The 12,683-nt window shown below is 59.6% G+C and overlaps 1 protein-coding gene across 5 annotated transcripts in view; it reads left to right on the forward strand.

The window, feature by feature from the left end:
• Eln (elastin) overlaps window positions 1-12,393 on the forward strand; it is a 29,532-nt gene extending 17,139 nt beyond the window's left edge. The window contains exons 19-37 of one of the 5 annotated variants that reach the window (XM_078023908.1): window positions 57-230; window positions 1,338-1,391; window positions 1,846-2,010; window positions 2,209-2,250; window positions 2,334-2,459; window positions 3,122-3,190; window positions 4,014-4,178; window positions 4,255-4,311; window positions 4,918-5,049; window positions 5,694-5,732; window positions 7,113-7,184; window positions 7,269-7,328; window positions 7,471-7,557; window positions 8,372-8,410; window positions 8,618-8,671; window positions 8,979-9,023; window positions 9,477-9,506; window positions 10,000-10,050; window positions 11,387-12,393. In XM_078023908.1, coding sequence (XP_077880034.1) covers window positions 57-230; window positions 1,338-1,391; window positions 1,846-2,010; window positions 2,209-2,250; window positions 2,334-2,459; window positions 3,122-3,190; window positions 4,014-4,178; window positions 4,255-4,311; window positions 4,918-5,049; window positions 5,694-5,732; window positions 7,113-7,184; window positions 7,269-7,328; window positions 7,471-7,557; window positions 8,372-8,410; window positions 8,618-8,671; window positions 8,979-9,023; window positions 9,477-9,506; window positions 10,000-10,050; window positions 11,387-11,430 — 1,505 coding nt within the window. In that variant the 3' untranslated portion in view covers window positions 11,431-12,393. The remainder of the gene's footprint in view (window positions 1-56; window positions 231-1,337; window positions 1,392-1,845; window positions 2,011-2,208; window positions 2,251-2,333; window positions 2,460-3,121; window positions 3,191-4,013; window positions 4,179-4,254; window positions 4,312-4,917; window positions 5,050-5,693; window positions 5,733-7,112; window positions 7,185-7,268; window positions 7,329-7,470; window positions 7,558-8,371; window positions 8,411-8,617; window positions 8,672-8,978; window positions 9,024-9,476; window positions 9,507-9,999; window positions 10,051-11,386) is intronic. The other 4 variants (XM_078023909.1, XM_078023910.1, XM_078023911.1 and 1 more) reach the window with 4 other exon arrangements.
• Window positions 12,394-12,683: the final 290 nt, after the last annotated feature.

Consider the following 12,683-nt stretch of genomic DNA (forward strand, 5'->3'; position numbering starts at 1 on the left):
GTCTTCAGAGGCCCCCACAAGGCTTAGGCCAGAAGAACAATCCTTTTTCTTCACAGGAGCTGCTGGGGGCTTAGTGCCTGGTGGGCCAGGAGTTAGGGTCCCAGGTGTTGGGATCCCAGGTGTCGGCGGAGTCCCAGGTGTTGGAGTCCCAGGTGTTGGAGTCCCAGGCATTGGGGTCCCAGGTGTTGGGGTCCCAGGCGTTGGGGGTCCAGGCATCGGGGGTGTACCAGGTAAGCTGGACTTGCTCCTTGTGTATGCATGTGCGTGTGTGTGAGAGAGAAATAGACTATTGCTGAGATTCTGGGGTCCTCCCCAAGACCTCACTCATCTGTCCACCCCCTCAGCTCTGCCTCACCCCTTCATCCTCCCTCCCTCCCTCCCTCCACTATAACAACCTCCCACCTAGCTGCCACCAGCACCAGCTCTTCTATTTTCCTTCTGGCTGTTGCTGTGCTGCCAGAGGCAAGAACCACACCCTTTTCACCTGTTTCCAACACTTAACTGAGTAGGTGCTCAGTAAATTGTGGATAGATGGAGGGGTGGATGGGTGGGAAAATGGATGGTCACATATTGGCCATGCAGATGAGCAGGCAAATTGATGGATGAAGGAGTGAGTGAGTAGAAGGATGAGCAGATGCAAGAATGGGTGGATGGATGGATGGATAGATAGATAGATAGATAGATAGATAGATAGATAGATAGATAGATAGATAGATAGATAGATTAAAAAGTTGGATGGAAAGATAAATACATAGATAAAAAGACAGATGGATAGGCAGCTGGGGGACTAAAGTAGTTAGAAGGATGGATAGATAGATGGATGATTGGACGGATGGATGGATGGATGGATGATTGGATGGATGGATGGATGGTTGGATGGATGGATAGATGGTTGGATGGATGGATAGATGGATGGATGATTGGATGGATGGATGGATGGATGGATGGATGGACAATTGGAGGGGTAGATGGATAGTTGGATGAGCAGATGGATAGATATGTGGGTGGAAGTGTGGACCAGCCAATGCAAAATGGTCGGCTGGGCAGATGGTTAGCTGAATGGGTAGGTAGGCAGGTGTGTGAGTAAGTTGATGGATGGGTGGGTGCATAGAGGAACAGGTAGGTGATAGGTAGTTGGACTGAGGTCCAAGGATAGACAGACAAATGGACAGACATAGAAGTAGGACAGCAGGTGAATGGATGGCTGAGCAACTCTATCTTGACTTGATAGAGAGAAAGAAGATGGACCGACAGACAGGTGGGTGGAGAGAGGACTGTGTGCTGAGCATCTCTCCTCTATTTTCTCCTGAACATTTGTGTCCCTTTGATCTTTTCAGGGGCCGTGTCACCTGCTGCTGCTGCCAAAGCAGCCGCCAAAGCAGCCAAATATGGTTAGTGTCCTGCCCACCCTGTCTTGGCCTCTACTTGCCTGAACCAAAGGGCTCTCTGGTCTGCTTACTCAGACTTGCAGAGCAGGTCCCTGGCAGAGCTGGGACATGGAGGGGGCGGACACCAGGAGAGCAAGTGTCTTCCCAGTGGTCCCCCACCATGAAGCCATAGGCTGAGAGAGTCCTAGAATGACTTTCCCCAGAGAGAGACCCCCTCAGAGGAGCCCAAGCCTGGGGATGAGCCTGCTCTCAGTCTCCCCTACAAAGGGAGCCCTCTCCAAGTGCTCAGAGAACAGGGAAGTCAAGGGGGGGTCTGAGTTTCGTGGAGGAGGCAGACGAGGGGCCCAGGCATCCCTGTTTCCTGCCCTTGAGGACCGGACATGGGGGAAGTGGACATCTTTTCCTCCTGTCCTCCTTCCCTGAGGTGCCTCCCCACCTGGTCATCTCCCCTCTGCAGGGGCCAGGGCCGGAGTGGGCGTTGGAGGCATCCCCACGTACGGGGTTGGTGCTGGGGGCTTTCCTGGCTATGGTGTTGGAGCTGGCCTTGGAGGTGTCCCTGGAGCTGGCCTTGGAGGTGTCCCCGGAGCTGGCCTTGGAGGTGTCCCCGGAGCTGGCCTTTCCCGTGAGCCTAAGTTCTCTCTAGTGGAGGGGGTGGGGCTCCCCCAGCTGGCTCTGCAGGGTGGGCAGGGAGTGTGGGCTGGACTTCAGTGTGCTCAAGGACAGTGGGGACAGGGTGTGACTCTGGTGCCTTTTGGGGCCTGGAGCTGGAATTCTGCCGGCTGAGATGGGGTCTGAGAGTCTGTCCCCTCTTCCCTTGTAGCTGCAGCCCAAGCAGCCGCTGCGGCTAAAGCTGCCAAGTACGGTAAGTGGCCCACCCCCAGTCCCTGTCCTCCCCCACCTCCTGCTCCCCAAGAGCTGAGCACTGGACACTCTTCTGACCTCTAGGTGCTGGAGGAGCTGGAGCCCTGGGAGGGCTGGTGCCAGGTGCAGTGCCAGGTGCAGTGCCAGGTGCCGTGCCAGGTGCTGTGCCAGGTTTAGTGCCAGGTGTGCCAGGAGCCGGAGGGGTGCCAGGTGAGCAGTGTCCCCCACTGAGAGACGGGTTTGGTTTGTCTTGCAGAAGGGTCCCTGAAGGTGGCTGGAAGCATCCGCATCATTTTACAGATGGGATGGCTGAGCCCAGAGACAGGGAGGGACCATGATCTCCCCAAATTAGCCCAGAGGGAAGAGCCCTGGCCTTCTAATCCCTGGCAAGGCCCCTCCCTGCCTAGGGATGCTGGGGGATGTCACCTGGCTAGGTGGCATCAGATTCTGGGTTCCACCCCTAGCATGGCAAAATTTAAAAATAAATTAAATTAAAAAGCAATTCATTTCCTGCAATAGTTTGGATCCTGGAGCTTTCAGGATTTTAAATAATTACCTGCATTCAAAGTAGAAAGCTCCACAAATCCTTTGGGGAAGGTCTAGGAGAGGACCATGGTGCCCCTTTCCAATCACTACTTTGGCCCAGGGCTGGATTCTCACAGGCTCCACCGAAGCCCAAAAAGGGCAGGGAGGTGCCCGGGGGCCAGGGGTGGTCCTCAGAACCTCAGAACTCAGGCTGGACCTGCGTGTGCGTCCCCGTCTCCAGCATCAGGTTGTGGCTCAGGAGAAACTTCTGTGGGGGATTTTGGGAAGGCTGAGAGGGGGCAGTGGGGCTGGGGATGGCTCCCCATTCCCTATCTTCACCCACCCAGGAGCCGGGACCCCTGCAGCCGCAGCCGCCGCTGCAGCCGCCAAAGCAGCCGCCAAAGCTGCCCAGTTTGGTAAGTGGCCCCCCAGGGCCCGACCCCTGTTCCAAAGCATTGCTCTCGGGTCCCCTGCTCAGAGGTCGGTCATATTCTGACGGTGGGGACTCTCCTCGCCCTGGCTCCTCTGATCAGCTCTGGGGGCTGGTGACATTGGGGAAGCAGCTCAAGATGGCCCTGGAGAGCACCCTCACACACACCGTCCTCCAGCCCAGCTGAACCTGGCCCGGATTCTGGGCTCCATGCTGGGTTCTAGCCACCTCTCCCTGAGTGACTGGGGTCCTTCCTACTACCTTCTGAGGGCCACCCTGGCAGCCCCAGGCACACACACTTTACTGAAAGTGGCCAGTGATCCTTCTTCTTCCGATCAGAATCCCAGGGCCCGAGAGGCCCAGGAAGGTTCTAACTCCAGGTTCACCGACCTCCTGACTCCCAGGAGGCCGGCTCTACTCAGTCCCTCTGCCAGACGTGGAGACAGAGGCCCCAGCCTTAGGAACCTGCTCACGGCCACAGCTCAATGGCAGCTGAGCAGAGGTTTAAACCAGGTCTGCCTGTCTTTAGTAAAGTGCTCCCTTTCCCTGTCACTCTCAAGCCTCCAGGGGTCCTTGTCCCCCAAAAGGCCTCGATCTCCTGAACTTGCACAGACTTTGTATTAGGGAGGAGGAAGCTGAGACTCATCATGGGGAAGTGTCCGGCCCAGGGTCTCGTGGCCAGTCTGCCCTGGCTGGGGAGATAACCCATGGACCCTGCCTCTGGACCCAGGGCTCTTTCCAGCACCTTCCTTCTTCTTTGCTCAGGCCTTGGTTAGCCAGGCCCTGGGCAGCTATGGGTGCTCTTGCAGGATTGGGCCCTGGAGTCGGTGGAGTTCCTGGTGGAGTTGGGGTTCCTGGTGGAGTTGGGGTTCCTGGTGGTGTCGGAGTTCCTGGTGGTGTCGGAGTTCCTGGTGGCATCGGAGTTCCTGGTGGCGTCGGCGTCCCTGGTGGCATTATTCCCGGTGGCATCGCAGGTGAGTGTTGTGTCTGAGAAGCCTGGGGGTCCCCTGCAGGCCCCATGGGCACCATCCTGAACCCCCCTCCTTCCAGGAGCAGGACCCGCTGCTGCCAAATCCGCTGCTAAAGCTGCCGCCAAAGCTCAGTACCGTGAGTGCCCGCCTCTCCCCCAAGCCCACCTCTCCCCCATGCCCAGAGGGCCCAGGGCCCCCCCCGCCCCCGCACACACCAGACCCACTCTGTGCATCCGGCAGCATCATCAGCCCCAAGAGAGCAGGTGGAGGGCCTGAAAGCACAGATTCAGGGAGAGGGAGTCCTGGGTTCCAATCCTGGGTCCGAAAGAAACTGAGTGACCTTGGGGTTCTAGCCGGGAAGTCAGCAGCCCAGCACCCGCCTCGTGCGCTGTCAGGAGAATTTAGTGAGTTCACCCAAGATGGGAGGGCAGCAGGCAAGGCAGGAAAGGAAGTGGGGTCTACACCGCAACCCCAGGTTCCAGCCTGTGGATGGGCTGGACTTGGTGGCCAGTGGCCATCTCAGGAAGACTGTTCCAGGTCCACAGAGCGATGGATAAAGGTAGGGAGTCTGGAGATGGGGACAGAGCCATGGAGGAGGTCGCTGCTCCACCGGGGGCCCTTCCCTTGGGGTCTGACTCAGCTCTCAGGGCGGGACATCTCCAAAGGGTCAAGCTGCCTGCTGCCCAGGTGGGTTCCCTGGAGGAGGAGGCAGGGCTCAGTCCCACTGCCCATGTCCCCACAGAGGCGGCTGCTGGGCTGGGTGCCGGGGTTCCTGGATTAGGAGCTGGTGCCGGGGTTCCTGGATTAGGAGCTGGTGCCGGGGTTCCTGGATTAGGAGCTGGTGCCGGGGTTCCTGGATTTGGAGCTGGTGCAGGTGAGGAGGTTTCTAGAGGTTAGACAGAAACTGACCCCCTGAGCTCAAAGGCAGGAGACCCCTCCTCCTCCCAGCATGCCCCACCTCCCCCTGGCACCCAGAGGTGCACAGTGAACCCTCCATTAGATTTTCCTGGGCAGTCAGAGACAACTGGGGTCCCAGAGGGAGGCAAAGCCAGGCAGAGGTCTCCAGGCTGCCAGGTTTCAGAGGGAGCCATGACAGGGCTCCAGACCTCAAAATAGCCCACCTACCCCCCAAGGAAGGAGGTAGGAGTCCTAGGGTCCTAGCTCCGGGCCTTCAGGAATGCTCCACGGCAAGGGGGCCACTAGGAACTCCAGTTCTTCACCATGTGGTGACTGAGCCCCACTTGGTGCCCATCCACAGTGGGCCTGGAGGGGATAGTAGAGGACAGGTGGAGAGAGGAAGCACAGTTCGGCCCTCAAGCCCCCACATCAGATTGGCAGTAGTGGCCTGGTTAAACAGTAAGCCCGATATCTGGTGGCGAGAACTCCTGGTGGGAGGGTCAGAACTTCGGGGCTTTGAGGAAGCAACGTGGCCAAGGAAGGCAGGGTGGGCTCCCTGGAGGAGGAGGCAGGGCCTCAGGCAGGGGCTCAGCTGCTGACCCCCCTTTCCCTTGTCCCCAGTGCCTGGATCCCTGGCTGCTGCAAAAGCTGCCAAATACGGTGAGTGTGACCCCCCATCCCTGCCACGCCACAGTGGTACCCTTGCCACCCTGCCGGCCTGACGGCACAAGGCCGGGTGGGCAGGATGGAAAGAGGCAGTGCCTAGGTCACGTTGCTGGCAGCTACAGTTCTGGCCCCTGCCCACTAAATGCTTGTGGTGCCTCCAACCCCTGTGACAACTAAAACACCCCCCCAGGGGACAGGAACAAGGCCCCTCTGGCCCCTTGAGCCCTGGGTGCAGGGTGGTGCAGGCCTGCACTGGTGTGAGGAGGCCGGCAGCCTCCGCCTCCTTTCCCACCCTTTGGCCAGAGCAGAGGGGTCTGTTTCCTGCTCAGGGCACCCCCGGCCCCCCTCCCTGCCTTCCTGTCAGCCTCGAGGACGTGGCAGAGCTGCTGGCCTTGCCACTTGGCACTCTGGACATCCCGCCTGGCCAGACCCATGTCTGTGGCCCCCGCATTCCTGGCCTCCTGGGAGCCAGGCAGGGGCCTCCACCAGGGACCTGCCAACTGGCCCCCGTCGGTCCCCTTGGGGCCAGTTTCCACTTCGGAAAATCCCAGCTTCCTCAGCCCCACCCGCCGCGGCCCCGGGGAACCCAGGGCCCTTCTGCTGTTCCTCACGGGCTGCTCAGCTAGCCTGAGTCAACCCACGTCGCCAGGGAAACGGAGCAGTGTGGTGGGTGGTGTAGCGGGGCGGCTGTGGACTCCAGTGGCTCTTGAGCTGTGTCCTGCCTGTGGAAGGAGCACACTGCTTAACTCCTGCTTGCCTCTACTTTCTCATCTGCAAAATGGGGGCATAGCCGGCTCTGCCTTTCCTGTCATGTTGCAATGAGCTAGATAAAACTCACGGAGCCCCGTGAACTCCTGTGCATGAGCTGTGCAGAAGCCACCCACACGAACAGTAGGATTTGGCACTTACAGAGTGCATAGCAGGTGTGCCCTACTCTCACACACCCAGAGGGCAAGCAGGGTATTATCACATCCTGCAGGGCATAGGGACTCTGGGGCTCAGAGAGGCCACAGCCATGTCAAGTGGACAAGCCAAGATTTGAACCCAGGGCTATCAAGAACTGAGACCAAGTAGTCCAGAGTCAGCCATGTTCACAGCCACACTGTCACTCCAGTAGGCTCCCAGCACGGTCCAGGGAGAGGAGGCCTGTCCACTCTGTGTTGGAGACGGAGAGAGCAAGACCTGAGGGGGATTCCCCTCACTGAAGTCAGAGCCTGGACTCGGGGCCCGGGGCTCAGGGACAGTCCTTCCCCACTCTCCTCCCACTGGTCACATGGGCTGGGCCACCGATCTGCTTCCCTTGTGTCCCTGGGTCAGGGAGGCCCATCCTCCAGAAACGGGAGGGGGGTCTGATCCTCCACCCTCTCTCCGCAGGAGCAGGGGGCCCTGGGGCCCTGGGAGGCGTTGGGGGTCTCGGTGGAGTAGGAGTCCCAGGTGGCGTGGCAGGTGAGTCGCACCTTGGGAAGGGCTGGCAGGGAGGGAGACAGAGACCTGGCACAGTTCCTCCCTGAGCTCCCGATATGTCCCCAGGGGCCGGACCTGCCGCCTCTGCTGCTGCTGCCAAGGCTGCTGCCAAAGCTGCCCAGTACGGTGAGCACGGGACGTGGGGAGCCCCCTGCCGGGGTCCATGACGGGCCCAGGCTCCGTCCACCAGGGGACAGCACCGTCCCTCTGCAGGCAGACTTTGCTAGGATTCCCTAACCTGCAGGCTCAATGCCCGCTCTCTCCACAGGCCTCGGGGTCGGTGGGCTCGGAGCTGGAGGACTGGGGGTCGGTGGGCTCGGGGCTGGAGGAGCCGTCCCCGGCGCTGGCTTTGGAGGTGAGGACTGTTCTAGAATCAGCAAGCATGAGGCGCATGTGTGACAGGCAGACAGACAGGGACAAGCCTTTCTTCCCTCCACCCGATACTGCTCAGCCTTCCTGAGCAGCAAGGTGAAACAGGAGAAGGGAGGACCCAGCGGAGCGAGTGACAGGGACAGGGCACCTGGGTGCCCCTGGGTGACTGGAATACAATCTGAAGCCAGCTCGGATTTCACTCTCAACGAAAGTGACAAGGTTTCTCAGCAGGTCACCCAGTCCCTCTAGAGCACTGCATATATGACATCGTGAGCCACTCCACCGCTCAGGCTGTCCCCTCTCCCAGGATGCCTCCCCCTCCCCCACCCTGCAGTGCATCTGCCCCTGGGGTTGGGTGGACCCCGCCCTCCCCGCCGGGTCCCTGAGGCTGCAGACCAGGGCTGGGCAAGGGGCAGCCAGGCCACCCAGCAGCAGAGGTCGCCCACCATCCTCTTTCCTCTCTTCCGACCCACTGCCCACCACGAGTGGGAGTTCCTTGGGGGGGGGCAGTCAGGCCCATTTTGCAGACCTGGAGATCAAAGTCTGGAGAGAAATGACTTTTCCAAGTCTGTGCCCCCATGGCCGACCTGATGACATTTTCCCCTCTCTCGGGTGGTCATTGGGTCCCCCTACCTAAACTGGCCTGCAAGCCACTCCCTGTGTGCTCCACAGGATGGGACACACAGCAGGAGCTTAGTAAAGGCTGTTGGAAGGCGGGATGGCGGGGAGTAGGGTGGTTGGATGTGGAAGGACAAGTCAGGGCCTGAAAGCCTTGTCCCCCCGTGCCGTCTCTCCAGGTGTGTCCCCAGCTGCAGCTGCTAAAGCAGCCAAATATGGTGAGTTATTCCTGTGGGCTTCCTCCAGCAGGCCCACTAGTGGCCCTCACCCCTGCCGTCACCCCCACCCTGGCTTAGGCCTCCCTCCTGCTCAGGGTTCCCCTGAAGGTCTGTGCGAGACAAATCCTGGCCCCAGAACAGAGACAGAGGGATGTCAGGGCGCCCACATGCGGGCCTGGTCCTGACCCCCATCTGCCCTCTCCTCAGGTGCTGCTGGCCTTGGAGGTGTCCTAGGAGCCACCAGGCCATTCCCAGGTGGAGGTAGGGCTGGCTCTGCTCTAGCAGAGGGGGCTCACGGAGCCCACATCCACAGAGGACCCGAGGCTGGGGGTGGACAGGGCACTCCAGGACAGGACACACCCTGGGCCAAGGGCAGGCCTCAGGGTTGAGGCAATGCCGGGAAGCTCAGAGGTGTCACATCAGGGCACTTGGTGGGGACACGTTTAGTTGAGGAAGCTGCCTGGCTGCAGGGGAGCGCGTGGTGACAGGGAGACTCGGCCCCAGACAGGCTTGGGTGACCAGGGCCTGCCTCCCCACCGCCGCCGCCAACCCCTAGTCTCCCCTGCAGGAGTGGCAGCGAGACCTGGCTTCGGATTGTCTCCCATTTTCCCAGGTACACCCAGGCGCCGCACCCCGGCCCTTTCCTGAGCTCTGCCGGGTCCCTCCTCCTCCCCTGCTTCAGCTCCTGCTCAGAAGGGCTGAGCCAGTGTCCAGGGTTGAACCCCATGACCCCAGGTCACACCAGGCCAGACCCCAAGCCGACACAAAGTCGCCCCATCCCCGTTCTGTCTCCTTCCTCTCCAAGGACAGGGAAAACATTGGCTTTTCTAAGCCACATTTCATGCCTCTGGGGTCCTTGGGGGACAGATGGCTTCTCCATCATGTTCCACATGAGGCAAACTGAGTTCAGGGAGTGCCAGGGACCGCTCCAAAGTCACACAGGGAGCTGAGGCCGAAGCCCAGAGTCAGCCCCTCCCGCCGCACACCCTGTGCCAGCCTCACCAGCCGGGAGGGTGTGGTAGGCTCCCGGGAGCAGGCACCCTCAGCCCCTCTCCTTACCTTGTAGGTGGAGGCGCCGGGGGCCTGGGAGTCGGCGGTGAGTCTGCAATAACAGATGTCCCCTGTGCGGGGGACTCAGGGCCCCAGCTCCTTTCCTGGAGTAGAGGGAGTGGCTAGTGTGGCCATGGCCCTGGGCAGGTCCTCTGGTATGGGGGGAGCCCCAGGAGGAGATAGGAGCCAAGCCCTTGGGTAGCCATTGGAGCAAGACAGGGACCTGGATCACTCTGGGGCAAGGGACTCACTAGAGAGACCAACAAGCTCCAGAGGAAGGGACAGTAGAGCTGTCCCATGGGTCAGTGGAGACCAGGCAGCACTCGGGGGTCTGACTGGGGTGGGCTGAGGCACCTGCTGAGTGGCCAGACCTCCAGGCCCAGGCCACTGAAAGGCCTCTGGCTTGGGCTGTGGAGGACAGGTTCGGGGCATGGGCAGGCTGGCACAGGAGGCCTTTGCCACCTGCAGAGACAGGACAGGCTGGGCACACAGCAGGGGCGCTGGGAGAGCCCTTCCCCAATTCCACCCTTCCTCCACAGGAAAGCCCCCCAAGGCCTACGGAGGGGCCCTGGGAGCCCTGGGATACCAAGGTGAGTAGAGACGCAGCTCTGGGAAGGGACAGGGGACAGGAGGATGAAGACAGAGGCCAGGGTTGGGGGCCACTAGCCTGGGCCTGGGGGAGAAGAAGGTTCTTGAGATGCTGCCCACCCCCACCTGTAGGGAGGGACCCAGGGAGAAGGGCAGGAAGGAGAGTGGCTAGAACAGGGGCACCCGAGCCAGAGCAGTCAGAGGTGGGCAGGAGGGTCATCGGCCACCAGCTGGAACTTGCTGGAAAATGCAGATGAGCCCGTGGGAACTGTGTGGCATAGGTTCTGGTCACCTGCCCTCAGCCACTGATCCTTCAGGTTGTCCAAAGCAGGCATAGCTCTGGCCTCAGTCCTGCAGGAGAGTGGAGGCCCTTCTGCACCCACCTGCCTGCAGTACACAGAGGAGGTGGCAGAGGCCAGGGATGGTAAGGTCAGGGACAAGCCCAGATGGGCCTTTCCTACGGTGCCTACTGTCCATCAGGCTGATGCACGTGGCCCTATCCAGGGGCTTTTCAATCACCTAGGATGAGCATCAGAGAAATGCCACATGAGCCCCGTCCTCCGACCCCTATTTGTCTGCTGGTTGTCACCAGGTGGCGGTAACGAGCCACATGTCACTCCAAGACTCCAAGACCAGATCCAGTGGCCTCTTACCCCAGAGGGAGACCAGAAACCATTTACCAATCAGACCCCATGTTCCTTTTCCAGCTCAGGCACAGACTCTCCCTTGCTCTGGACCTCAGTTTACTTTTGTGATAAACCCTCCCCTTCAAGGGCCCACCCCACCCCCTTAGGCAGCCATCCCTTCCAGACACCTGGACTCCTCCTTCACCCCATCTGATAGGGCTGCTCTGCAGGATGCCCAGAAGCAGGGGACCCTGTCCAGCCTGGTACTTTCCCAACCTAGTCCCCCACCACCAGCCTCGATTTTATCAATGACACCTGGGGCCCAGCTCCCACCCCACCTGCCCAGTGGGAGTTTGTACTATGCCCGGAGTTTTCCCTGGGCCGTGGACTGGCTTCTCCGAGCCTCTGCTTGAGCAAGCAAGGGGCTTATGAAACAACCGGGCGCGGGGCATGGTGGCGCGCACCTGTAATCCCAGCAACTCAGGAGGCCGAGTCAGGAGGATCAAGAGTTCAAAGCCAGCCTCAGCAACTTAGTGAGGTCTTAAGCAACTTAAAGAGACCCTGTCTCTAAATAAAATACAAAAAAAGGGGGGGCCTGGAATGTGGCTCAGTGGTTAAGCATCCTTGAGTTCAATCTCCCATAAAAACAAACAAAAAAAAAGCCCAGGGTGAGGGACACCCGCTGACCTTTGTGCGCATCTCCCCTGCCCAGGTGGGGCCTGCCTGGGGAAATCCTGTGGCCGGAAGAGAAAGTGAGCTTCCCGGGACCCCTGACTCGCGACCTCATCAACGTTGGTGCTACTGCTTGGTGGAGAATGTAAACCCTCTGTGATCCCACCCCAAGCCCCACTCAATGCCCACCCGGGAGGGGACGGTAGGCCAGCGGCCTTGGAAATCCACAGGACAAGGAATCAAGAGCAGTGGCCACATGCCCCGACTGGGAGGCCACCGGCTCCAGAGGCCAAGGCTGGTGGGCTCAGCCCGGCCCCACCCCTCCTCCTGGGAGCTCCCCCCACACAGTCTCCATCTCCAGGGGAAATTGGTGCTTCTTGTTGGTGCTTTTGTCTTCCTGGGGGGAGGGAGGAGGGTAGGGCAGCCCCTGGGGAACCCCTACCTGGGCTCCTCTGAAGATGGTGCAGATGCTTCCTGGGCAGTCCCACCTCCCCCTGCCCACCAGGAGCCACCCCCGGTTGCGGTCCAGCTGGTACCCAAGCACCTGAAGCCTCAAAGCTGGATTCGGTCACAAGATCCCTCCTCTCCTTGGGTCCACTCAGCCCTTTCCCCACCCATCAATGGCTGTTCCCCACAACTGGGGCACCTTTGGAGTCAGAAGAACCCCCCACTCACACTGGGAATAGCCCCCTTGCTCTTGTGGAATCCATGTGTCCGTCCATCCACCCAACCGTCCATCTGTTCATTCTTGTCCCCAGTTGACCGCCTGGTGCCACTAGCTGGCTGGGCACGCCCACACCCACCTGGGTAACCTCCCATGGCAGCCTCTGCCCCTGCCACACACACCCTGACGCTGGCCCAGGGTGTGAGGGCTGTGTGGGCTGGGGTGACAGGACTCTCGTCCCCAGCCTGGGTCCCCCCACATGCAGTACTGTATCCCCCATCCCGCCCTCGAGCCACTACTACAGAGCATGTCCCGTCCCGCCCTCCCCATCTCTTCGTGTCTCGCTGTGATAGATCAATAAATATTTTATTTTTTGTCCTGGATATGTGGGGAATATGTTTGATTGTGGATGTTCTCTTTGGGTTTTATTTTTGTGGTTCATTGAAAAACATTTTTTTTTCTCTGATCTGGGGAGCTGTATCTCCAGTCGAAGATTCATTTTAATCACTTTGATATAACTCTGGATGAAACACACATATTTTTTAAATAATTAAAAAGAATTAACTGCTTTGGAAAAGACTAATAAATCAAATCCTTTTAAAGGAAAGTGTGTCAGGCTCCTTTATGTTTCTCCATCTGCCTTCAGCTCCGGGCCCAGTGGGAACAGCGCTCC

This window comes from Ictidomys tridecemlineatus, chromosome 10 (assembly GCF_052094955.1).
Source record: "Ictidomys tridecemlineatus isolate mIctTri1 chromosome 10, mIctTri1.hap1, whole genome shotgun sequence".
Taxonomy (NCBI): Eukaryota; Metazoa; Chordata; class Mammalia; order Rodentia; family Sciuridae; genus Ictidomys; species Ictidomys tridecemlineatus.